At 34.4% G+C, this 25,243-nt stretch overlaps 1 protein-coding gene across 1 annotated transcript in view; it reads right to left on the bottom strand.

Moving 5' to 3' along the window:
* Positions 1-24,893, bottom strand: part of LOC127864774 (uncharacterized) — a 44,595-nt gene extending 19,702 nt beyond the window's left edge. Inside the window, exons 1-2 of the mRNA XM_052404650.1 lie at positions 24,384-24,893; positions 8,820-9,784 (exon numbers count right to left, since the gene is read on the bottom strand). Coding sequence (XP_052260610.1) covers positions 8,820-9,784; positions 24,384-24,721 — 1,303 coding nt within the window. The 5' untranslated portion in view covers positions 24,722-24,893. The remainder of the gene's footprint in view (positions 1-8,819; positions 9,785-24,383) is intronic.
* Positions 24,894-25,243: the final 350 nt, after the last annotated feature.

A 25,243-nucleotide genomic window follows, 5' to 3' on the forward strand; every position in this document is an offset into this window, starting at 1 on the left:
CAGCTGCTTTTAATATGTTATTATTATACAATTGTTAATAATGTCGGTTCAAAAGCTTAATTATAGCTTATGTTACATGTTATGCACGCTTTCCGACTTTAAATAAAATTTACTTGACTTGACTTGAATGTGACATCTTATGTACCAGTCCTTTTATGTACCAGGCCTTTAATGTTCCACTTTGAAACTTTACCTACCACCTATATATTATATAGGTGTTATTGTCCATTCATTCATAGCAGTATGAATGGGCAATGTATAATTACCTGTGTAAACCACTTAATTTGACTCAAGTGTTGATAGAGTCAAATTTGAGTTAATCAAAAATTGTTCCCACTATAACATTGCAAATCATTGTATTGAATCATTTTTTTCTTGATATCAGAAAAGTTTAAGTAATTTGGATACCGAAGGTCTGTATTAAAGAACTTTATTAGTTTTATTTATTTATGGTACTTATATATTTATTTTATGATATAGGATTGATATAGGATATAAATGAAATGTATTTTGATCATTTACTTCAATTTCAGGTAAGAATAATGAATCATTTATTACTACTTGGGCTAATAAATTACACTAAGACACTCACTGACACTTAGACAATCTGGCAATAAATATAATATATGGCAATATATAAGTCTAAATTCATAAATAATATCACACAAAATAAATTTAATTAATAACACACATTCATATTAAACCATCTATTATTTTCTATATATATTATATATATGGTACATAAAGTGTCAGATAGTGGTACATAAAGTGCCGGTACATAAACAGACTGGTACTACGTAAGGTGTAACATTCGATAATTATATCACATTTACAAATTTGCAAGTGTATTGCTGAAATATTGCTAATCAACTTCATTTTATGTGTCTTAAAGGGATCTTTTCACGTGTTGGTAAATTGACAAAATGAAAAAAGTTGTTTCAGATTCGCAAATTTTCGTTTTAGTTACGATATTTGTGAGGAAACAGTAATACTGAACATTTACCATGGTCTAATATAGCCATTGTATGCATCTTTTGACGATTTAAAAAACCTGAAAATTTTAAAGCGTTGCAACGCGAAACGATTGAATAATTTGGAGAGTTCTGTTGTTGTCGTTTAATTTTGTGAGCCTACGAAGATTGCTAATATATAAAGTATAAAATATGTCTACCCTGTATACTTGGCAGGAATGGCCGAGCGGTCTAATTGGTTTTTACTCGAGGACTCCGGGGTCACTGGTTAGAGCCCTGCTGCGGGCTACTTTTTTTTCCTTTTTTTATATATTTTTCTATATTTTTTACTAGAGCTTTTTAGATCCCATATGTTTACATTTATCAATATAAAGCTTTAAATGACACACTTCAAAACATGCCAAAATCTGTGAAAAGGCCCCTTTAATTCTTACCAAGCACTATTAATTACTGTAGAAATGTTGCTTCTGTGCTTGTTCAATATTTTGCTTTTAATGCTTTTCAGTAAAAATCACAGGAGTTTGAAATTCTCTCCATGAAGCTAATAATCTAATGGCTAAATAATAAAAACTAGACCCCTACATACTAATATAGTATATAGACTTACTATATAGGGGTCTATTTTTATTATTTTGCCACAAGATTAGCTTCCAGGGCTTAACACTAAGGCACGACGGAACAACATTCACTGCCTGTACCTAGGTCCAGGCTAGCCAATTTCCCAGTAACATGCCCGACCGGTCGTGTGTATTTTGGGTGGGATTATGTGTTCTATATCAATAAACTGCGTTTTAAATAAGCTTTTAAAAGATGCAAACATCTTAATACAGTATGATCAGATGACAATTAAATCCCAGAGTGAAGTCGGAGACTACAAACAGATCGTAACTCGAAATAGATTTGGAACCCCCTGATGGCAATCAAAAAGAGGCCAACAATTCAGAAAGTCCCCGGCGGTTTTCCTGGTAAAACACGTCAGTATCTATTTTTAAACGGTTTTGATTGGTTTCCTCGAAGTGACGTATTTTCTCGCTAAAAATACGTTTTAAACTGAAAGCTGGGATCGCCCAGGATTGTCCGGGATCGATGAAGGTATAAAACTCGACATTAACACAAAGTTAATATAAAATTATTATTTATTTATCAATTTTAAATTATTTTAATTTGATTGATCGATAAGAAGTTTTGACAATCTTTTTTACGCAATTCAATTAGCAAAACTTATATTAATGGTCGATCCCGGCTTTTAGTAGAGAGTTAACCTTGTACAATTGTTACGACTACTGTAAGACGTTATTTGTTATTTTGCGACACCTAAGATTCACTTACCGTTTGTTGTCAGACGGCAACCGCGGCAATCTATGTAAAAAGGTTTTAACGTTCATGTCGTTGTTTTAGTTTGGCTTTATGGGTGGGGATCACAGGTGGGTAGCGTGTGGCTATGATATTTATTAGTGAAAACATCATTTTGAATGATAAATAATCATATTATAACGAAAAATGAACTTTTCTGAAAAAAAAAAAATCACTATCAAATATATATATATAACAAGGTATGCAACTCAAAATCAGCCCAAAACGGGGTGCATCGCTTTGAACAGCCATATCTTCATCAATTGTGCAGCGATTTTCATGATCTCGATCTTATTCAACGCAGAAATGAATTTCCTTTCTGGAAATGTATATGTCTTGCAATATTTTTACAAATGCTGGTTCAACTTTCAACAAATAACACGATACACAACACGCATGACCCAGTTGACAGTGATCATGCATTCTTTATGAATGAAATCTCCAGTTGTAAAGACACACCTCCGGATTGGACCAATGAAATCACTCGTATGTTTAAAATGTCAGTTAGTTGAAATGTATGTAAACAAAGGTTTCAAACGGCGCTGGACAGTTAGTCTTGATGCAGAATGTAACGACAAGAACGGAAATAATGTTTTTTCATACGTTTTATTGAATTATGGTATCGAACTACATGAACTTTGTAGGGAAGTTGCCCTTTACTCCGTGAAGATTTCAGTCGTAAAGACAGCATGATCACTGTCAACTGGGTCATGCGAGTTGTGTATTGTACTATTTCTTAAAAGTTGACACAGCATTTGTAAAAATTTTGCAAGACATATACATTTCCAGAAAGGAAATTCATTTCTGCGTTGAATAAGACCGAGATCGTGAAAATAGCTGCACAATTGATGAAGATATGGCTGTTCAAAGCGATGCAACCCGTTTTGGGCTGATTTTGAATTGCATACCTTGTTATATATATATTTGATAGTGAAATATTTTTTTTTGAGAAAAGTTAATTTTTCGTTATAATATGATTATTTATCATTCAAAATTATGTTTTCACTAATTAATATCATAGCCACACGCTAACCACCTGTAGTGGGGATGGGGGTTCCTGGGATAAAAAAAGAAAAGGGAAGGAGGAAAGTAAGAGAAAGTATGAGGGAAAAAAAAGGAAATTTCTCCCGAAATTGCGTGAAGATTACAAATAGATGTCTTAAGTAGATGAATATTGAATTCATTAGCATTAGTAAGGCAAGCTAATAAGAATGATTGAATCATAATTGAGCATCTCAACGCACAAGAAAATACAAGTTAAATGATAAATATAAAGGTTTTGATAATACTTTGGTCGGGGCACATGAAAGATTGGTCAGGGCTTGTAGGTTCTGCATTTACTAGCCCGAATGGGCTAGTTGAAAAAAAGTTAGTGTTAAGCCATGCAGACTTCATGTTTAGAATTTCAAACTCCTGTGGTAAAAATTATACACATAATTAATGCTCAAGCATAATGCATACTGGGCATTGTAAATATACTATGGTATTTTATGTTTAGATGACACAGGATGAGAAAATTGTGCAGCCAGTCCTGGATTTTAACCAGGGACCCCTTGCTTTTCTGATTGAGCTAATGATATGCTAAAAAACATCTCCTATTTAGTGACAATCACTAAGTTTGTGCATTAACATTCTCTTCTGCCAAGCTGGAATTTTTTCGAGAATTCAAGTCACAGGGATCATTGTAAACCTGATCCATTCAAACCATGAACAGGTTTTGTTGAGAATGGATTGTGCCATGGTCCCACATTGGGCACCAAATGTTGCAGGATGGGACAATTATACAGCCAATCCGGAACTCGAATCTTTTACCCCTGGCTATCAGGGCCAGTGTCTAGGATTATGCTGTTTACATGTGTACAATTAATAAACATGTAGTTAATTTCTTGATCACTATTAATGGTTACCGGTAACCTGCTAATTTGGAACTGCCACCATTTTGGGATCATACTATTGGTCATTTATATCAAGTTCTGAGTAAATTGACTAACCTTCATGTACGTGTAGAATAGTAGATGATTGTTTCTGTTCACAATGCTTAAAACTATCAATGTATAAACTGCAGTTCTAGGTCTTATTGCCACTTACAGATATAATAAATTATGATAAATGAAATGCTTAACGTTGCTGAATTCTTCCCTTGTATTTCAAGAGAGAATACTTTTCAGTCAACCCATTTGGAAAGAGGTCAAATGTTCTTACACTTTCCTTTAAACAGGTTTACTAGGATATATGTGATATCTTTAATTTAGATAAATAACTAAGATTACATAAACCATTCTTAATGTAATGTACATGAATCATGAAATTTGTTTAAACTTTTATATTTCCAAACCAAGTTGATATTCTGAAACAGCTTGTGGTACAATAGGCCTCATTATACAAATTATTCACAATATAAATTATATTTTTTAAACAAAAATACCATAAACATGTATTATCTTAATTAGTTAATTATAATTATTACAATATAATAGTAATTAGTAAATTATCACAGTTATTGTTTAATAAATAAACTTCACTTCAATCAATGTTTACATTTATCAGTGCAATATTATGTACCAATTCATAATAATAGAATTCATGATTATGAATAGCATTCATATAGATAAAAGGGTTAGATCAAATTTTAATGCTAGAATATTTTTTTCTTGAAGTGCTTGCATTTGCATGTATATTTATTGTTGTTTAGATTGAAAAAAGACTCAAAAATATGCTATTGGTATGGTACTGTATGTTGAAAATTAAATAAAGCTGAACATGAGAGATTAAACATTAAAAGACAAGTTGTGTTTTCCTTTTTTTTAAATCATTTATTATTAATGGAAAAGTATGCAAGTGTATGAAAGAAACAAGAGATGTGTTCGTCAGAAACACAATGCCCCCTAGTGCGCCGCTTTGAAATTTTTCATTTATTTTTTTTTACTTTTGACCTTGGAAGATGACCTTGACCTTGAACTTCCACCGCTCAAAATGCGCAGCTTCATAAGAACGCCGTTTTGAAATATATTTTTTTACCTTTGACCTTGAAGGATGACCTTGAAGGATGACCTTGAAGGATGACCTTGACCTTTAACTACCACCACTTAAAATGTGCAGCTTCATGATAACGCTGCTTTCAATAAAAAAATGACATTTGACCTTGAAAGATGAACTTGACTTTGAAGGATGACCTTGGTCTTGAACTTCCACTCCTCAAAATGTGCAGCTTCATGATAACGCCGCTTTGAATTTATTTTTGACCTTAAAGGATGACCTTGACCTTGAAGGATGACCTTGACCTTAAACTTCCACTACTCAAAATGTGCAGCTTCGTGAGATACACATGCATGCCAAATATCAAGTTGCTATCTTCAATATTAAAGAAGTTATGGCCAATGTTAAAGTTTTCGGACGGACAGACGCCATATATTTGACATTTGACCTTGAAGGATGACCTTCACCTTCACCTTTCACCACTCAAAATGTTCAGCTCTATGAGATACACATGCATGCCAAATATCAAGTTGCTTTCTTTAATATTGAAAATGTTATGACCAATGGTAAAGTTTTTCGGACGGACAGACGCCATAAATTCGACATTTGACCTTGAAGGATGACCTTGACCTTTCATCACTCAAAATGTGCAGCTCCATGAGATACACATGCATGCCAAATATCAAGTTGCTATCTTCAATAGTGAAAAAGTTTTAAAATTTTGACCTTTGACCTTGAAGGATGACCTTGACCTTTCATCACTCAAAATGTGCAGCTCCATGAGATACACATGCATGCCAAATATCAAGTTGCTATGTTCAATATTTCAAATGTTATTGCAAAACTTTACTATATTAAATTTTTAAATTTTTGTCATTTGACCTTGAAGGATAACCTTGTCCTTGACCTTTCACCACTCTAAATGTGCAGCTCCATGAGATACACATTCATGCCAATTATCAAGTTGATATGTTCAATATTTCAAAAGTTATTGAAAAACTTTACTATGTCAAGTTTTAAATTTTTGACCTTTGACCTTGAAGGATGACCTTGACCTTTCACCACTCAAAATGTGCAGCTCAATGAGATACACATGCATACCAAATATCAAGTTGCTATGTTCAATATTTCAAAAGTTATTGAAAAACTTTACTATGTAAAAGTTTGAAAATTTTTACCTTTGACCTTGAAGGATGACCTTGACCTTTACCACTCAAAGTGCGCAGCTCTATGAGATACACATGCATGCCAAATATCAAGTTGCTATGTTCAATATTTCAAAAGTTATTGCAAAACTTTACTGTAAGATTAAAGTTTTGGGACAGAATGATAGACAGAAAGACAGACAGACAGACAGGCCAACAACAATATACCCCCCATCCTTCGATCCAGGGGCATAAAAAGTATTAATTAAGGACATTCAAATTTACAACCCACCGTCCCTTTTTGTCGTATTGCTTTCTATTATTAAACTCATCCTCTACACTTGAGAAGAATACCTAAAAAATCCTGTTATATGTAATCATGTTTGTTTAAATGTGTGTACTTTGATGCGTTGCTGAACCTTCTGAATATCCTGAATAATGATATTGACATTGAACAAAACAAGGACATCCACTACTGTATCAGCAAGGCAGGTCTTTCTCCAGAAATTTGCACAGGAGAAAATATGTGATTTACAATGTACTGGGTTACTCCTTTGAATTTATTTAATGTTAGGCACTTAACCAAATGGTACTGTACTTAAGAAAATGCAATAATTGAACAAATATAAGTAAACTAATCAGCCTTTAAAAACCTGATGAATCTTTAATGTCTTTCATGATATTGAAGAATTACAGCAACACAAATTGGTGAGATAAAGTAATAAATTAAAGATTCAGGCACTAAGGTGCTTAAAGAGCCGGGGAAAAGGCATGAGTATGACAAGTATTGCAATTTATTATTTAGTTAAAAGATCATGTAAAGAATTTAATTTATGTTATAGAAGCATAATTTGATTCTGTGAAGTTTTGATACTATTCTTCTTTGACAGATTGTCATATTTCTCTTATATAATTTTGTATTTGTAAACATATTCCTGAATGAACTTGTAAGTGTATGATAGATGCTTCCAGTTGTACCCTGTCAGGTAAAGCATGGGACAATGTATATTGTTAAAACAACAATAACAAAACAACTGTACTGATGTTGGCCTGCAATTTATTTTAAGATGTGTATTTTACCATAGAATTAGTTTGAGTAAACATCTTCAGGGTCTATGTGTACCAAACTGGCATTGCATTGGTAAAACATTCACAGACTGTTTACTTTGGTCAATATTTATATTCAATATTTCTCATTCACTCAATATCTTGTCAAAGCAGCAACTACTTATTGATGCTTCTGTATAATTTTATATTATTTTCTAAAACAGATATACAGCTTTGACTCATTGTTAATATTGCAATATGTTCATTTAGTTAAATATGTGCATGAAATAAAATTGAATAGCACGCGCCCAGTTGTAAACTTCAAATACTATCAGATAAAGCAAAGCCGATGGGCGGAGCCATTTTGAATATGCGACTATGATCATGTGACTAAAGTCACGTGCGGTAGAAAGTAGTCCGTGAGCCCACGACAGAGGTGAATGTAATGAACCGTAGCATAAGAGAGTGCTAGAAGGAGTGCTGTATTCGAAAAAGAACCCGGTCAATTAATTTTGTCAGTGGACATTCAAAATAAACAACACAACACTGAACTATGACCAATCACAACACTCTCACACAGTATTATCAAGAAGATATTTAAACCAAAAAATCAGTTAAAAAACATCATAAAGTATTTATCGTAAAATCAAGAAAATAATGTACTAAGTTAACTGGTATGAAATTGCTGTTAAAACAATTTTTCTTTCAGAAACTGATAGTCAAGTATGACAGTGACAGAAGAATATCTATCAATATTTAAAATAAACCCACATTACTGAGGTGAATGAATCAATAAAATACTTGACAGGAACGTAATAAATGTTGGGAATCAATTGAATAATGCAACAGGCACAGTTTTAAAAGCAGAAAGCTTAATTATCAGTGGTGCTTAACTTTTACTGATGAAGAGCTTTTGGTTGCAAAGTTATATGGCAATACAGCATTAAAATACTAATGTACACAAACTAGTAGATACTTATATCAATCAATAAAGAAATAACTGTATATGTAAATTGAAATGAACAGTAAATATTAAGATTTCAGAGATCTGAGAAGCATATGATAACTTGTTTTCTTTTGGTTCGTTTACTTGGTACCCGATACCTACCTGAATGCGAGACAACTCTTGTTTGCCCTTAGTTTCGAAAAGACTGAATATTTGTTGTTAAGAAAAAATCGGTCCATTTTGTCGATAACGAAATTCCCCAATGTGCCATTTTATCGATTTAAAAAATATCAATTTGACGAGACTCTTTTTCTTAAAATGGCTAGAAAATCTCTGTACATATCACACATGTTATTAGGATGAATCCGACGTGATTCTTACCTCTAAAATCAGCTGATGAATCTTCATAAAGTCTGCAGACCAGTTCGCCACTCAATGTGAACTTGTACAGAGCAGTACCAGAGCAGATATATAGGTCACCCTGGTTGTGGGCAATACCTGTACAATAATGTTGTAACTTAAGCTTCCTGCCTTTGGCGAGTTGGCTCTGGCTTACTGTGATAAACTGGACCTCATCATACATAGCATCTGCAACCTCAGTGGGTGTGATAAGACACATGTCCTCTATGAGTCCATAGAGTTTCAAGTGGCTCACCACCTGGTACTGCTGGTTCAGAAGCTTGACTTTGAAATTAGCTTTGTCTGCAACCAGTACCTGTCCATTTGGGAGAGCACATACTGCTGAGATATGACATGTGTCTGATTCATTTGGCATTTTTACACTGTGCTCAGACTTCCCATTCACAGTGAAAACATGGTTTGAAAAGTTCTCTTCTATAAATATATTAGACTGTTGTATATTTTCCAGACATTTTTTACTGGCAATAAAAGAGAGTTCTTTACCCAGTACTTTCGGTATGGCTACATGGAGATGGAACAATTCATAGTGAAGTCTAATGCAGCTGTTTCTCACAACCTTGAGAGGAGCTTGTTTCAGGTTTAGATCTTCTTTCTTCTCCTTAATAGTGCTTTTCTCAAAATCTGCTAATAAATATTTGATTTTCTCACGCATTTCACTGATTGGGTATTGCATATATACATGTGTTGTATTAACTGTGCTGGTTTCACATTCGTGTAAATACGATACTATATTCAAACGCAAACCATCCACAATAAGCCTCTCATGTTCTTTGTATGAAACCTTAAGAGACATCATTCTGTCCTCCTGATATGTCTGACATTGTTTCATTTTTGAAAGAGTATTTTCCGTTCTGACAGACAGCTTCTTAAAGTTGGTTGACTTCCCTCTGGCAGCCTTAGGTAATGGAGTTACTTGTAAGCATAGTCTGAAAAACAAACACACGGAAGACAGTAAGTGATTGAATAGTAATCAACTGACCAATAACCAACTGTGTACCCCGAAACGATATTAATTATAATACAAATTTAAAGGGGCATTTTAACAACAAGAGGGCCATGATGGCCCTGTATCGCTCCACTGTTTTTGTATGCGAAAAAAACGCGCAATGCGCAAGGGTTGAAATGTACTCAAGCATGTGACTTTCTCTGTCTATCCTTCGTCCCACTGGGCGCTTAAAGTTGGAAGGGTGAACATTTTTATATATGGAAAAAGTTACTACCGTGTTAACTAAACTGATTAAAAAGCCCGGGAATTGTTCCTTTGAAGCACAGTCCCATTGCTTATAACGTAGGTACATTTATCTCTCCAAAAGATATTGTTGTTCTTTCTATTTCACATATTTTTAGATGCTGAAGATCAAATATACGCATTTGATTTGAAACAGATTCACAAGACCCGTAGGAATCAAAATGCCTTAACCCTTTACCAAACGACACATTTTTGACTTTCCCAATTTGAAAAAGGTTGCAGATGACAATTAAATTGTAATAGAATATTAAGGAAATAAATAATCAGGTAGGGTAGAAATAATTGTGATAAAAAGAGAAATTGCTCATCTTGTTTGTAAAACATGCATGCCCCCCCCCATATGGGCTGTCAGTTGTAGTGAATACGTTTTTTGGCACTGTGACCTTGACCTTTGACCTAGTGACCTGAAAATCAATAGGGGTCCATCTGTGAGTCATGATTAATGTACCTATGAAGTTTCATGATCCTAGGCGTAAGCTTTCTTTAGTTATCATCCAGAAACCATTTTACTGTGTCAAGTCACCGTGACCTTGACCTTTAACCTAGTGACCTGAAAGTCAATAGGGGTCATCTGCGAGTCATGATAAATGTACCCATGAAGTTTCATGATCCTAGGCATAAGCGTTCTTGAGTTATAATCCGGAAACCATTTTTCTAAGTTGAGTCACCATGACCTTTGACCTAGTGACCTGAAAATCAAAAGGGGTAATCTGCGAGTCATGATCCATATACCTATGGAGTTTCATGATCCTAGGAATAAGCGTTCTTGAGTAATCATCCAGAAAACATTTTACTATTTCGGGTCACAGTGACCTTGACCTTTCACCTGAGAATCAAAAGGGGTCATCTGTGAATCATGACGCCTTATCTATGATCGCTCCGCCCACTAGAATTGATCCACCAATCAGCGATCGATTAATCGGGCGCACTCGTTAGCAACGACCTGTCCGCCATTTTCTAGACAAGCTACATGTTTAGGTTCACTTTTATTCCGAGTTTCTTTTGTTTTCCTCTTAAAAAAAACGATAAAAAATGGTTAAACGGTGTCAATGGGGATTATGTAACTCGGACAATCGATATCCTGAAAGATTAGTTGGTGACATTTAATTTATATCGTTTCCAAAGCCGACAAGAGATCTTGAGAAGTGTAAGAGATGTATAAATACATGCGGTCGACACCACGAACAACTGAACGTCAACACTGTCAAAGACAATTATAATATATTTTTATCGGATATACTAGCATATTTAAATAGTTTATGTTATCGATTTGATTATCACATAATATTTCACTTTTTTTTAATAGTTTTATCAGTTACTAGGTCAGAAGCGAGATTCATCTGCATTTCTTAAAGAAAAATAAAACCCAGCATGAAGCCTAATTTATGCTGTGTTTTATTACTCTGATAGTAATACACTTAATTGACATCATACATGTTATTTGAAGGTGACATGTGATATATTATCTTATTAACGGTATCTACACATTTGCACTCATGTGGTGTCACCAATAAACGCTTTTAATCCACACTAGGAGCTTGAATGCCTTGATCTCATTTTTTAAACGAGTTTCGTTTATTTTGTTCCGATTAAAAAACGGAAATGAAATATGGCAAAAACGGTGTAAAAAGGGTTAATGCAACTCTGACATTTGGTATCCAGAAAGATAAGTTAGATGAATTAAATTTATACCATTTCCAACGCAGCAATGCGGTCTTGACAAGAGCGAGTGGAAGCTTCAAGAATTACCGAGATCCCCTTTATAGAACATTAATTTATTTCACAAACTTGAAAAGTCATATAAGCAATAACTAAGCATTATTAAGTATGTATTATGCCACGTGTGCATGTAAAATAATTGAGAATTTTGGTACCCAATTCGTGTAACTTTACGAAATCCCTGTTTAAAATCGCGTTTCTGTGTGTGTCAGAAACAAGTGAAAACCATTTTGTTATTATTTTAATAAAGACGTATCGATAAATGCTATTGTAAAAGAGTTATTATTACTGATATTAGTTAAACAATAAATGCGGTAACCTCGGGGAAGTCGGTACCTGCGCGAGCGTCTGATATTGGTAGCCTTATTAATTTATAATAGCCTGACCGTATTCCATTTCGTACAACACTAATTTTATATCAGACAATGTCCAAACTTACTGTGTTGTTTTTGCGCTTTAAATTATAGTGATTTATAAATGTCCCATATGCAATGTTTAATATGATTAATATCACTTTTATACGCAATAACATCTGGGATTGAGGTACCCACCCGGCGTCAGAAATTAAAGCGCGTAAAACTTCACCGAATTCCCAGTTATAAAGCGCTATTTCGTGTCAAATACACGGGTAGGAGGGAATGTTTCGTTAATAATTTTGTTAATAACACGGGTAAATTCCGGTGAAGTGTTAATTTATTGCAAATACCACCATTACACGTAATAACAGGTTCGATTTCGGTAAGCGCGCAAGCGTTTGAGAGCGTGTTTAATGTACCAATTTACCCGTTATAAATAGCTGATGTTCTCTTTAAACGTATATGTTTTGCATTTGCAGAATAACAAAATGGCATCATCCCCTTTACAAGTGTAATATGGTGTTAAACAAGTCCATAAAATCATCCGGAATATCGCGTAAATCTATATGCAGTCTATAGGCAAAGAAGCCATTTTGGTGTTCGCTTGTCTAGGTTTTCTTCCCGCTGAGCCACGTGATTAAGTGGGCGGAGCGATCACTGATAAGGCGTCATGTCAATTGACAATCATATCTCCACAATTCATGAGTCAAAATTCACAAATGGAACAATGGATCATTAGTTATTAAAAAGAAGCATATACGATAGTTAAGAACATTGCACTTCATTAGTTCCAACACCTCATGGATACAAAGTTTGAGTTTACAATACAGTATCATATATTGACTTTTTTGGAAACAATTATGTTCATGGAAGTTGTGTTTTAAAATCAATAAGATATTATTAAACTGGTTTAAATACTACAAAAAAGACATTAAATAAACATGTCATCCGAATTTTTTTTATCCGGATATATGGTCACTTTCGACATATTTAAATAAATCCCGAATTTGTTCAGTTTATAAGAAAAACATTCAGAACACATGTTCTTACTTAAATTCCTTTGTAAGCAGTCACCATCTGATCTAAAATGGCACTAAATGACAGGGTTTTATCTCATGTTTACAAGATTTTGTTGTTTTGTTGGTCACAGCCACACGACCGCAGTAATCTCCCCTGGTAAATGTCATATGTTCAGTTTTGCGACCTCCCGGGACAGGGTCAAATTTGAGCCCTGGGGAATAATTTGAAAAAATTTGGTAGAGAACTATTAGATATCACAACATACCAAATTTAGTAGCCCTAGGCTCTATAATTCAGAACAGGAAGATTTTTGAAGTTTGCACAAAATAGGCTTTATTTAAGCATAGGTTCATTTCTGTGACCCCTGGGGCAAGGTCAAATTTGTTCCAAGGGGCATAGTTTGAAAAAACTACAAGAAGATTTTTATAGTTTGCACAAAATGGGCCCAATATAAGAATAGGTTCAATTTTGTGACCCCTTGGGAATGGTCAAATTTGATCCCAAGGGCTTAATTTGAACAAACTTGGTAGAGGACTATAAGATGTCATTACATACCAAATTTGGTAGCCCTATGCCATACGGTTATGGACAAGAAGATTTTTAAAGTTTGCACAAAATAGGACTTATATTAGAAAAATTTCGATTTTTTGACCCCCAGGACCCCAGGGGCATAATTTGAACAAATTTGGTAGAGGACTTTATGATGTCACTACATAGCAAATTTGGTAGCCCTAGGCCCAATGGTTATAGTTAAAAAGATTTTTAAAGTTTGAACAAAGTAGGCCTTATATTATCAAATTTTATATTTTTAACCCCCCCCGGGGCAGGGTCGAATTTGATCCAAGAGGCATAATTTGAACACACTTGGTAGAGGACTATAAGATGTCGCTACATAGAAAATTTGGTAGCCCTAAGCCCAATGGTTATGGACAAGAAGATTTTTAAAGTTTGCACAAAATAGGCCTTATAAAAGCAAATTTTCAATCTTTTAACCCCCGGGGCAGGTTCTAATTTGACCCCAGGGGCATAGTTTGAACAAACTTGGTAAAAAACTATAAGATGTCACTACATAGCAAATTTGGTAGCCCTAGGCCCAATGGTTATGGACAAACAGATTTTTAAAGTTTGCACAAATAGGCCTTATATAGCAAATTTCAATTTTTTAACCCCCCGGAGCAGCCTCAAATTTGACCCCAGGGGCATAATTTGAACAAACTTGGTAGAGGACTATAATATGTCACTACATACAAATTTGGTAGCCCTACGCCATACGGTTATTGACAAGAAGATTTTTAAAGTTTGACCAAAATAGGCCTTATAATTATAAGCAAATTTTCAATTTTTTGACCCCCAGGGGCAAAGTCAAATTTGACCCCAGGGGCATAATTTGAACAAATTTGAAAGAGGTTCACCACAGGAACATTCCTGAGAAATTTCATCAGAATTGGACCAGTAGTTTAGGAGAAGAAGATGTTTAAAGAAAAAGTTAACGCACGGACGCACACATTACGGACACAGGATCATGACATAAGCCCCGCTGGCCTTTGGCCAGTGGAGCTAAACAAAATTATTTAGGCACATGCAATAACAATGCATGTTACATCAATTCACATGTTACTTTTCTACAGGCAATACTATATTGATTAGTATTAAAATAAAAATATATAAATAAATATGTATCTATCTACTGTGTGTTTGGGAAATAATGCAAACCGCATTGAACAACAAATTGTGCATTTATTCACTATAATGATATTACCACTCTTTAGTAATGTCATTACTAGAATGCATGTGTATAACATAAAGTTATGTATATTTAACTCATCATTATTATACTCATTGAAGTTCCACAGGACAAAGTGTGTTTTTATTAAGACATTCAGTATTTTCAGTGTTTCAAATTGAAATAATTCTTATGAAATGGCAATCTAAGTATAAAATGAAATATGTGTTTGCATAAGCCGTTAATATGTCTCTTTTACTATAATATTTTTATTTTTTTTAAGGTTATACATTATGAGAACTTAATTCCTCTTTACTTATTGCTTTCTTGCAGAAATTGGCATCAGCTTCATTAATAAATAGATTAAGAATGATGTAGTAATTCATACTTATTGCTAAATACTGTAAAAATTAACAGTGGACTAGCACATACACACATACACTCAACCATTTCGACACAAATCACAAGTATATTGACAAATATTGAAACTCCATAATTTTGAATCAAGAGATAAATTCTTGTTACCATCTAATGTAAAGCAATGGACGAATGTCAAGTGATTTTTCAAAAGAATAATTTGCCCTCTTGGTGCAAAAAGGTTTCATATGACATTGAAATGAGAAGGCACATAGCAATTTTTGCACCAACATGGTGAATTGATCTTGCAATTAAACATGTTATCATTTATAAAACCATTTCTTTGAATATAATAGTTTCAAAATGTTTAGCTCCCATCATAATTGGTTGCATAATAGCCCACACTTGACTTTCTTCTGAGTATAAAGAATGTAGGCATCATGTCATATTATAATTAAACAAAAAACATAGAATGAATAAAGAAGGCCATCATGGCCCTTAAAGGGACTGTCAACCACGACAACGAAGAAAAGAAAAGTTGTTAAATACCGCATTGTTTACAATTATTAGTTTATACTAATTAAAAAAATCACGACTGGTATATTACATAACTTCATATTTTCAGTATATTAGGTAATACAATTTCGCGATGTAAAATCAAAAGTACATCGCGAAAATATGTGACATAACGATTTACACACTATATATAACGCAAGTATATTGATCATTTTATATATAAAATTATACAATTCACTAGGCATGCACAATTTGCATTCCTTGGTTTACCATGTGACGATGATGTTCAATCTACTGGCTTTATTTATATTTTTGCCTGGTAGTTACCTGGTAGACATACCCAGTAAAATTTATTAACAAATATACTGAAAATATGAAAACTTAACAACTTTTTTTCAAGTAATGTAATATACCAGTCGTGCTATTTTAATCAATATAAACTTTTAATAGTAAAAACATACGGTATTTTACAACTTTTCTTTTCTTCGTCGTAGTAGTTGACAGTCCCTTTAAGGGCTAATCTGAGTTCCTGCACATGAATTGTGGGAGGCTTCAACTGGTGGTCTATTTTTTGACCCACTAGAGTGTTAAGAATTTAGTTTAAGATTTGACATGGTGACAATGTTTCTTGACGCATGTTATCCACTATCAGACTTGGCCTAGATATTGTCAAGGTACACATTCTGAGTTGTTTTCAGAATGAGTCATGAAATATGGTCTCTGTAGTTGCAAAAAGGATTTTCTTATTGTTCATCTGGTAAACTACTTTCTACACACAAATGACACAAAATTTGAACTCGGCCTTGACATATATTCAGGAAGCAGGATCAGATGACTTAAAAGGGTTCACGAATTCATGTCAATGGATGTAAACACACCGGTAAGTGATGCTTTTTTCAAATAACTTTTAAATCATTTTTTTATTCAGAATTTCAAACAGTGCATACACAACAGTTTTCTATACGGTTTATGACAGTGTGAAAAACATTGAAATTACTTTATTTAATAAGCCTTTGTTATAGGCCAAACATATGATGTGTAATGAATTCATATACACGGTTGTGCTGCATGCAACGTGAAATCTTGACACCAATTTCAGGCGTATTCAATAATGAAGATTTGTATGCACCGGCCGCGCACATGAATCAGATTCATATTTGGCCTTAATACTGTCTAGATAAACATTCTAACAAAGTTTAAAGTTTCATTGATAATATATTAAAATGTGAATCTATAGTGGTAACAAAGACGGTACAAAACGGACACCTAACACTACAGCCACACACCGAACTACACCGAAAAGGGTGATTACAATTATAGCACTTCCTCATGGTCTGGTGATTAAAACAGCCCCAACATCTGGTGGTCATTTAAAAAAATTGTTTAATGTTTATGCAAAACAGATATTATGACAGCACACTTTATCAATGTTTTGAGCATAAGTTTCATTAGAAGCGGGTCACACATGTGAGCCGCATGTGAATTCTTGTGTGAAAAAAAAGATACATGTAATTTTAGCAAAACTACCGGCCGCATTGAAGACATGTTTATTAATTGACTTTAATCATATCCTATTTTGTGGATAAATAACTCAAATAAATGTTCAGCAAGTTTCTAGGATATTGAGGAAGCATATAAACTTTCTACTGTGTGTTCATTCTATTTGCTTTAAATATGACATTGTCATCTAGCTTTGAACTCAACCTTGACATTATTTGGACAAATGTAAACTGGACAAGTTTAAAAAGAATCGGATGAAAACTGTGGACTTTATTGGATAAACAATAAAAGTCTAATGCACGCACGCACACACACACACACAGACAGACAGACAGACACCATGCCATCCCATAAGCTCTTCTGCCTTTGGCAGTAGAGCTTAAAAATATGTTTGATGTGATAGACCATGAATATGTTTAAGAGATTACATATTTATATTGTATTGATCTGTAAAATATGGTTGCTGGGCTGAATGTCTGATACTCTTCTTGAGCTTTCAGGAAGATTGCAATCTGGCTAAGATTTTAATTGGATAATTGTACTAAGTTTCATTAGACGATAAATGTTGTCTTTTAGTGTTCACATGTTTTTTTTTCGGCGTGCTGTATTAAGCCAGCTTTTCACCTGACCTGACCTTTGTAAGTGTCCAATCATATTCAAATAAAATTTCCCGCGGCTAGGTACGAATGAATACACTTCATTTATTCCATTGGCTGATTTGAGTATAACACCAAAACATTGGAAACATATCCGCGTCTTTGTAACACTGTGATACTGCATGAAACAATTTTATCTCTAATGAAAAGGCTCAATAGATAGAACAGTTTCACAATCAATTCTCAAAATAAATACAGTTTGTGCGTGCACCTTTTATTTTCAGAGAAATACCAGCGCAAAAGCGTTTATACTAAAGGCTATGTTCTCATATTTAGTACTTACTTCCATATTCATGTCAACATGTTAACATGTAAAAGTATAAAGGGCAGTGGAAGCGAGGCCTCACTTTAATGCATTGAATTTTAACCCGCGAGGTTTCGGGTCAATTCGCGGCCAGTGTGTGAAAGTCAGAGTTTATATACAGTTCATCACCGGAGTTTGCAGCCAGTAAAATAATCGTTATATAATAAAGACTATCCGTGAACTAGGTGACCTGGAATTTTCTTTAGAATAGAAATATGTTAAATGAAGATATTCAGCAATGTAATTAAGATATGTCAATAATAGATTATTAATGTGTTTTCAACAATACAATGATAAATATTATTTTAGATTAATTTAACAATAATTATTCCACCATATTGACTATTGTATTAAGCATGAGCGCGATGATTCTCGATACTGTTAATAATCGAATCATATAGCAATGCCCGACAAACCACTAAAACAGGATTGTTCGAAGAACGCGCCTATAAAAAACGGATACTTCTCGTGTGGCCGGTTGACTCATTTGTTTTAGTTTAACGTCCATTCTTCTTTTGGTTTTCTGTTTTGTATCTAAAGGTTTATGACCAGCAATATGTAATAATGTAAAATAAGCCGCAAAAACTCCGCGTAACATCCCTTACTGCGTGTGATGCAGCTAATAACTGCACAGAAAAAGGCATTCGCCATCATTGATCACATTCATTGAATAATCAACGCCGTTTATCTTTTTTAAAGATATTTCTTGTTTATTTTATCTAACAAACTATTTGTTTAAACCATAGACAACCCAGTTTAAAATGCATCGGGTATATCATTCTGACAAAAAGTTTCATAAAAAAACTGGGCAATTTTTTTGTCCTCTAGAGTGTTCACAAGATTGTTCTTTCATGTACATGTAACCTAGTTTTTACCTCACATGACCATACTTGAAACGTGGCTGAGATATCATTAGGACAAAATGTTCTGAATGAATTTTATGAAGATTTTCCACGAAATTGCTCCAGCTAGGCCTAAATCGAAGGGCGCCGCGCCCTGCCAACCCGAACCTTCGCCCTGCCCTCCCGGACCTCCGCCCTGGCCCCCCCCCCCGCCCCCTCAAAAAAAATATTATTTTTTTTTTTACATATGATAATTCATTGTAATTACTTTAATCCTCATTGTAGACATTATATTTGAATGGTTTAATAATAATGGGAATAATATATTCTAACAATTATAAATAACATATAAATTAACATGCAACAGAAAGCATTCCAGAAACACTCGCGCGCTCGAACGTGCCCTTTTCACAAAATACTGCGCGTCGAAATTGCCCTTTTGACAAAATACTGCGCGTCGAAAGTGCCCTTTTGACAAAAAAGCCCCCCTGCCCGTTTCAAATCCTAGCTGGAGTAATGGACCGTCCTTGGGTGTTCAAAAGGCAAATGTTGTTGATGGACAAAGGACGACAAAATTTCATCAAAATAGTTCACCATAGTAATGTTGTGCTCAGGTGAGCTTTTAATGTGATGTGTAGAGTATTTGCAGGTATCACCATCGGCATGTAAGAAACATGTCCCTCTGTCTGGCATGTATTTAAAAAGCTGGAACTAGTTTTTAACTTAGTGGCTATATGAATAGAAAAAAAACTCTGAAAAAGATTAATTAAGATCAGACAAACCAGACATTCCCAAAAGTATTTTAAGGTCACAGGATATTGGGTCAAAGACATATATTTCACGGTCTGAAAATTACATGAAAACTCAGATTTAAACTAAAAATGTCAACAAACCTGCCACAAAATAATTATAATCAAAGGGCTGGAGGCACTGAAGTTGTTCGCTGTTGTCGTCCTTAATTAGCTTGTGCGCATTACACAGGCTAATCAGTGTACACAGGCTAATCAGTGTGCACAGGCTAATCAGTGTGCACAGGCTAATCTTATTTGACATGCATTAAACCCCGTTTTCCCTGAAAACAGCCAATATGTACAGATTTAAATGATAAACACTAGACAGGCCAATGTCGTCTTACAACCTGGTAAATACCCTCACTGAGTAGTAGAGCAGACGCTCCTTAGTATTCATCGTCTGCAGTGCAGACAGGGAGCGGTAATCGTTCCTAGCATAGTGAGTTACGGTTCTTAGCATAGCTAAGGCTTCTAAGCACATACTGATTTGCAAAACAAGGTCTGTAAATTTTCTCGACCAACTAAAAATCGATGAAAAGGCACTATTGGAATTCAATAGAAAACTGGATTAAAATATAGAAAAAGCAGAAAATAGATCATGGCATTTGATTGATTTTGAACCAATAACTACAACTGTCTTTAATAATTCTAGAACACTTTCAGTATGATAACAGAAGTTCAGTTCTAGTCGATGTGTTCCAGTACAATTCTAGAAAAGTTCCGAAAATTAACTTCAAATATTAAAGTCTGAAACCAACTTTCTAGAAAACAAATTCCCATGCAGACAGCCAGTATCCAAGTACTGAGCATAGTTAATAATAATACATAACAAATTAACAACTGTTGTAAATTTGTTATTTATTATGCTATGCTCAGTACTGTTGAACACGGACTTTATTCGATTATCCAAGTTTCAAATTCCTAAATTAAAAAAACACAATTAAATTAAGACAAAAAACAAACACAAAATACAATTCACAAAATAAATAACTGGTCTGTTTTACACAAGAAGTCAATCCAAAATAAAACATGTCACCAGCCACAGAATGCCAGGCTTAACACAGAGGCTTGTTTTAAAAATGTTTGTCCAAGTTTTCCACTCCCATTTTCCTTTTTTTCTGAGAAAATTGAACACCAGTCACAGCCTCCGGGTCCTTTTTGGTATGAGATACATTGTATACTGCTCACATGTGCTCTACAGAATAACAAATCATAAAAATGTCTAAAGTAAAGAGTTATTTACATTCAAACTATAACAAGAGATTGCCAAGCAATATGGTCCCCTACCTGTGAAACTCCAATATTTTAAGTTTTTTTAATATATTTGTTGCCATAGCAACCATAATTCTTGCATTATGAACGGAATGAAATGACGTGCATAATGTCCTTATTGTCATCTGTTCATGTTTCAAGTTTCATGAAAAAATATTTAGAACTTTTAAAGTTATCCCAGGATCCAGAAAAGTGTAACTGACTAGACCAATATATTGGATTCCAAAAAGACAAAATACTTTCAGGTGGTTAACATTTAATAACTTATCTAGCCCAGGGCATGACAATATTTACCATGAATTTGTGGCCCTGTAAGTCATCTAGGTAAATGCGCCTAAAGAGCTGCTTTGCTGTCTTGGATTATTTCCCTGCCAAACTATGCAATATTTTCCATCAACTGGTCAATGGTAATTAAAGCACATAATGAAAATGTATATGGAACATAATTCATGTATTGTTTTAAATATTAAGTTGTTAAATGGTCTTTAGAAAGAGAACTAAAAACTAAGTTATAGTAAAAGGCAATTTTGGGTGGGTGTGACATATGTGGGCAGGGCGCCCCAGGGTTGGTAATTGTGCCATGCATAGTTGAGATTGACCGTATTGTCATAAGAGAAATTCAGTATCAATTTGAAGTGAATCGGTGTAGAAATGAAGAAATTATAGTAAAATGCAATTTTGGGCGGGTGTGGTCTATGTGGGCGGGGCCCCAGGGCTGGTAATGGGGCCATGAATAGTTGAGATTGACCGTATTGTCATAAGAGAGGTTCAGTATCAATTTGAAGTGAATCGGTGTAGAAATGAAGAAATTATAGTAAAAGGCAATTTTGGGTGGGTGTGGTCTATGTGGGCGGGGCGCCCCAGGGTTGGTAATGGGGCCATGCATAGGTGAGATTGACTGTATTGTCATAAGAGAAGTTCAATATCAATTTGAAGTGAATCGGTGTAGAAATGAAGAAATTATAGTAAAGGCAATTTTGGGTGGGTGTGGTCTATGTGGGCGGGGCCCCAGGGTTGGTTATGGGGCCATGCATAGTTGAGATTGACCCTAATGTCATAAGAGAAGTTCAGTATCAATTTGAAGTGAATCCGTGTAGAAATGAAAAAATTATAGTAAATGGAATTTTTTGGTGGGTGTGGCCTATGTGGGCGGGCGCCCCAGGGTTGGGATTGGGGCCATGCATAGTTGAGATTGACCCTTATGTCATAACAAAAGTTCAGTATGAATTTGAAGTGAATTCGTGTAGAAATGAAAAAATTATAGTAAATGGAAATTTTTGGTGGGTGTGGCCTATGTGGGCGGGGTGCCCCAGGGTTGGGAATGGGGCCATGCATGGTTGGGATTGACCGTATTGTCATAAGAGAGGTCCAGTATCAATTTGAAGTGAATCGGTGTAGAAATAAGGAAGTCAATGTAAAATAACCTAAAAAAATGAGTGATAATTTCTGACGCGGCCCCACCCCAACCGCTATAACTTTTGACCCAGGGTTCAGATCAAAATTCCAAATAGTGCAGGGTCGCACATATGCTCATAGCTACCATGTGTGTAAGTTTCAAGGTTCTAGTGCTTTTAGTGTAGGAGGAGATAGTGGCCAGGACGGACGGACAGACAGACAGACAGACAGACGGACGGACGGACGGCGGAGATAACCACAATATCCCACCTTTTTTCAAAAAGCGTGGGGATAATCACAAACCTTCAGTTGTTGTTCTATTCCTAGACAGACTGCTCAAAAACTGTATGCATCATTCTTTAACAAAAGTTCATGTCACTTTCCAAATGATATAAATACATAAGTATTTTAAGAAAGTGTTATTAATGGAAAAACTAATTAACTCTACTGTTCGTTAAATTTCTCTAACTTTATTTTAACAAGTTAAACCACATTGTCTACCATGTCTTAACTCAATGTTTCAATCTAAACTTTCTGTATTTGAATTCAGCCAATTAGAAAAGGCTGTTATATCTTATAACCAATAGATTTGCAGCAAACATACCCAACATCTGATGCACAGCACACACTGGGCTTATCAGATAGATTGTTATTTGACAACCTGGACTGGCTGAGTTTGATATTGAGAAAAAACAGTGTGTATACCACTTGGACAGGGTTAAGGAATTTTGACTTGTATAAATTGCTTTGAAAGTAACAACTACAACTACTACTGCTACTACTTCTTCTGCAGAATAACTACAGCAACAACAACACCAACGACAACAACAACAATAACATCAGCAACAACAGCAGCAACAACAACAGCAGCAACAACAACAGCAGCAACAACAACAGAAGCAACAGCAACAGCAGCAACAACTGCTACTACTGCAACAACTGCAACAACTGCTGCTACTGCTACTACTGCTACTACTATTGCTACATCAACTGTTACTGCTACTACTACAACTTCTACCACTACTACCACCACCACCTCTACTGATATAAAAAACACAACTGCTACTGGTACTACATCAATTACTACAACAACAACACCTACTACAACAACAACAACCACTATTACTAATACAGCTATTACATCTACAACTACTACTACTACTACTGCTGCTGCTGCTGTCACTACTATGAAGTCTAGTTGGCTAGTTGTAATTGTAAGGTGTTCTATATGTGTTATTATTCCCCATTAGAACTTTTGTAGAACTTACTGTTTCTTAAAGGGTTCTAGATGTGTTTTAGAACTACATTTTAAAACATTTTTAGAAATTTCTTAACCTTATTTTGTCCTTGAAATGTTCTAAAAAGATTCTTGAATATTATTGGAACAGTTTCAGTCCTAAGCCATTTATCACAAATGTTCTGGATTTATTCTAAAAAAACTGTTTTGGAACAATTTCAGAATATACGTTTTAGAACACAAATATGGAACAGTTCCAGAACTGTTCCAATTTCTAGAACAAATTTATAATAATATTTATTGCATTTTCTTTTAAATACAAAATACATGATGCAAGTAAATTCATACATGTATTAAACTACAAATACATTTCAGACAACCAGCAAAATTTTGAAACAATGGAATTCCATCAAATTCCATAGATTTCCATTGAATTCCATATAATTTTCTATAGAATTCTATAGAAAAGTGCTAATTACTATCGCAGATCTACAGACGGGATGTTAATGTGCTTCCGACGCCCCTGTTGCATACAGGTAATACAATGCAATAATGTATACTGATATAAAATAAGTAATAATAAGCTACCTGTGATTAAGTTCAACACATTTAGAGCAGCACAGCTGACTGTGGTCCTCGCAGTACATTGTTATTTGTTCACTCTTGTGTATGGCGCATGTTAAAAGACAAGTCTCCATCTTCTTAGAAAGTGGCCACTTCATTATTTTATCCTTTCCATAAGGAGATTTTTTGAAAAACAACCAACCATGCTGTCTGTGGGAGTTTATACATCTTCTGCAGAAGTATTTAAGACATGATTTACAGTAAAAATCTGCATCTATTTCTACAGACCGTTCTTTCTCGCAGATTGTACAACAATAATATTTAACCAAATAAAAATTTCTAGAAAATGCAGATGTCGCCATTTTGATAATTCACTTTCAACAAACAAGATTATTCAATCTAAAATCAATTGAAATATTTATGTCCAAGTATATATTTACAATAAATATCCCAGAAAACACACACAATTATTATTTAACACAGGCAAGTAATATGAAATTTTGAACATGAAATTTTGAACTGAACTGAACAGCAACCAAGTTCACTGTCAAATGGCGCTTGTATGATAGGAGCAAACAGTGTAACTATGTATACTGTCACCTGACTATTGGGTACTGAGTGTATTGATTACTTTTAACTGCACAAAGAAGCTGTGTAGATAAAAACTGTATCCCAAAGTGTTTAACACACCACATTTTTAATTGCTCTAATAAATGCCATGTTATGAACATAGAATTATAATGACAATAAAATAGTTTCTTACATAAACCAATTTTAGTATAATATATCTGATCATTTTCCTCAAACAGTATTTAGAACTGACAGTTTATATAATGATGTACACATATGGAAGGGAATATCGGCCAGTACATGCATGCTGTTAG

This window comes from Dreissena polymorpha, chromosome 1 (genome assembly GCF_020536995.1).
Source record: "Dreissena polymorpha isolate Duluth1 chromosome 1, UMN_Dpol_1.0, whole genome shotgun sequence".
NCBI classification, from domain to species: domain Eukaryota; kingdom Metazoa; phylum Mollusca; class Bivalvia; order Myida; family Dreissenidae; genus Dreissena; species Dreissena polymorpha.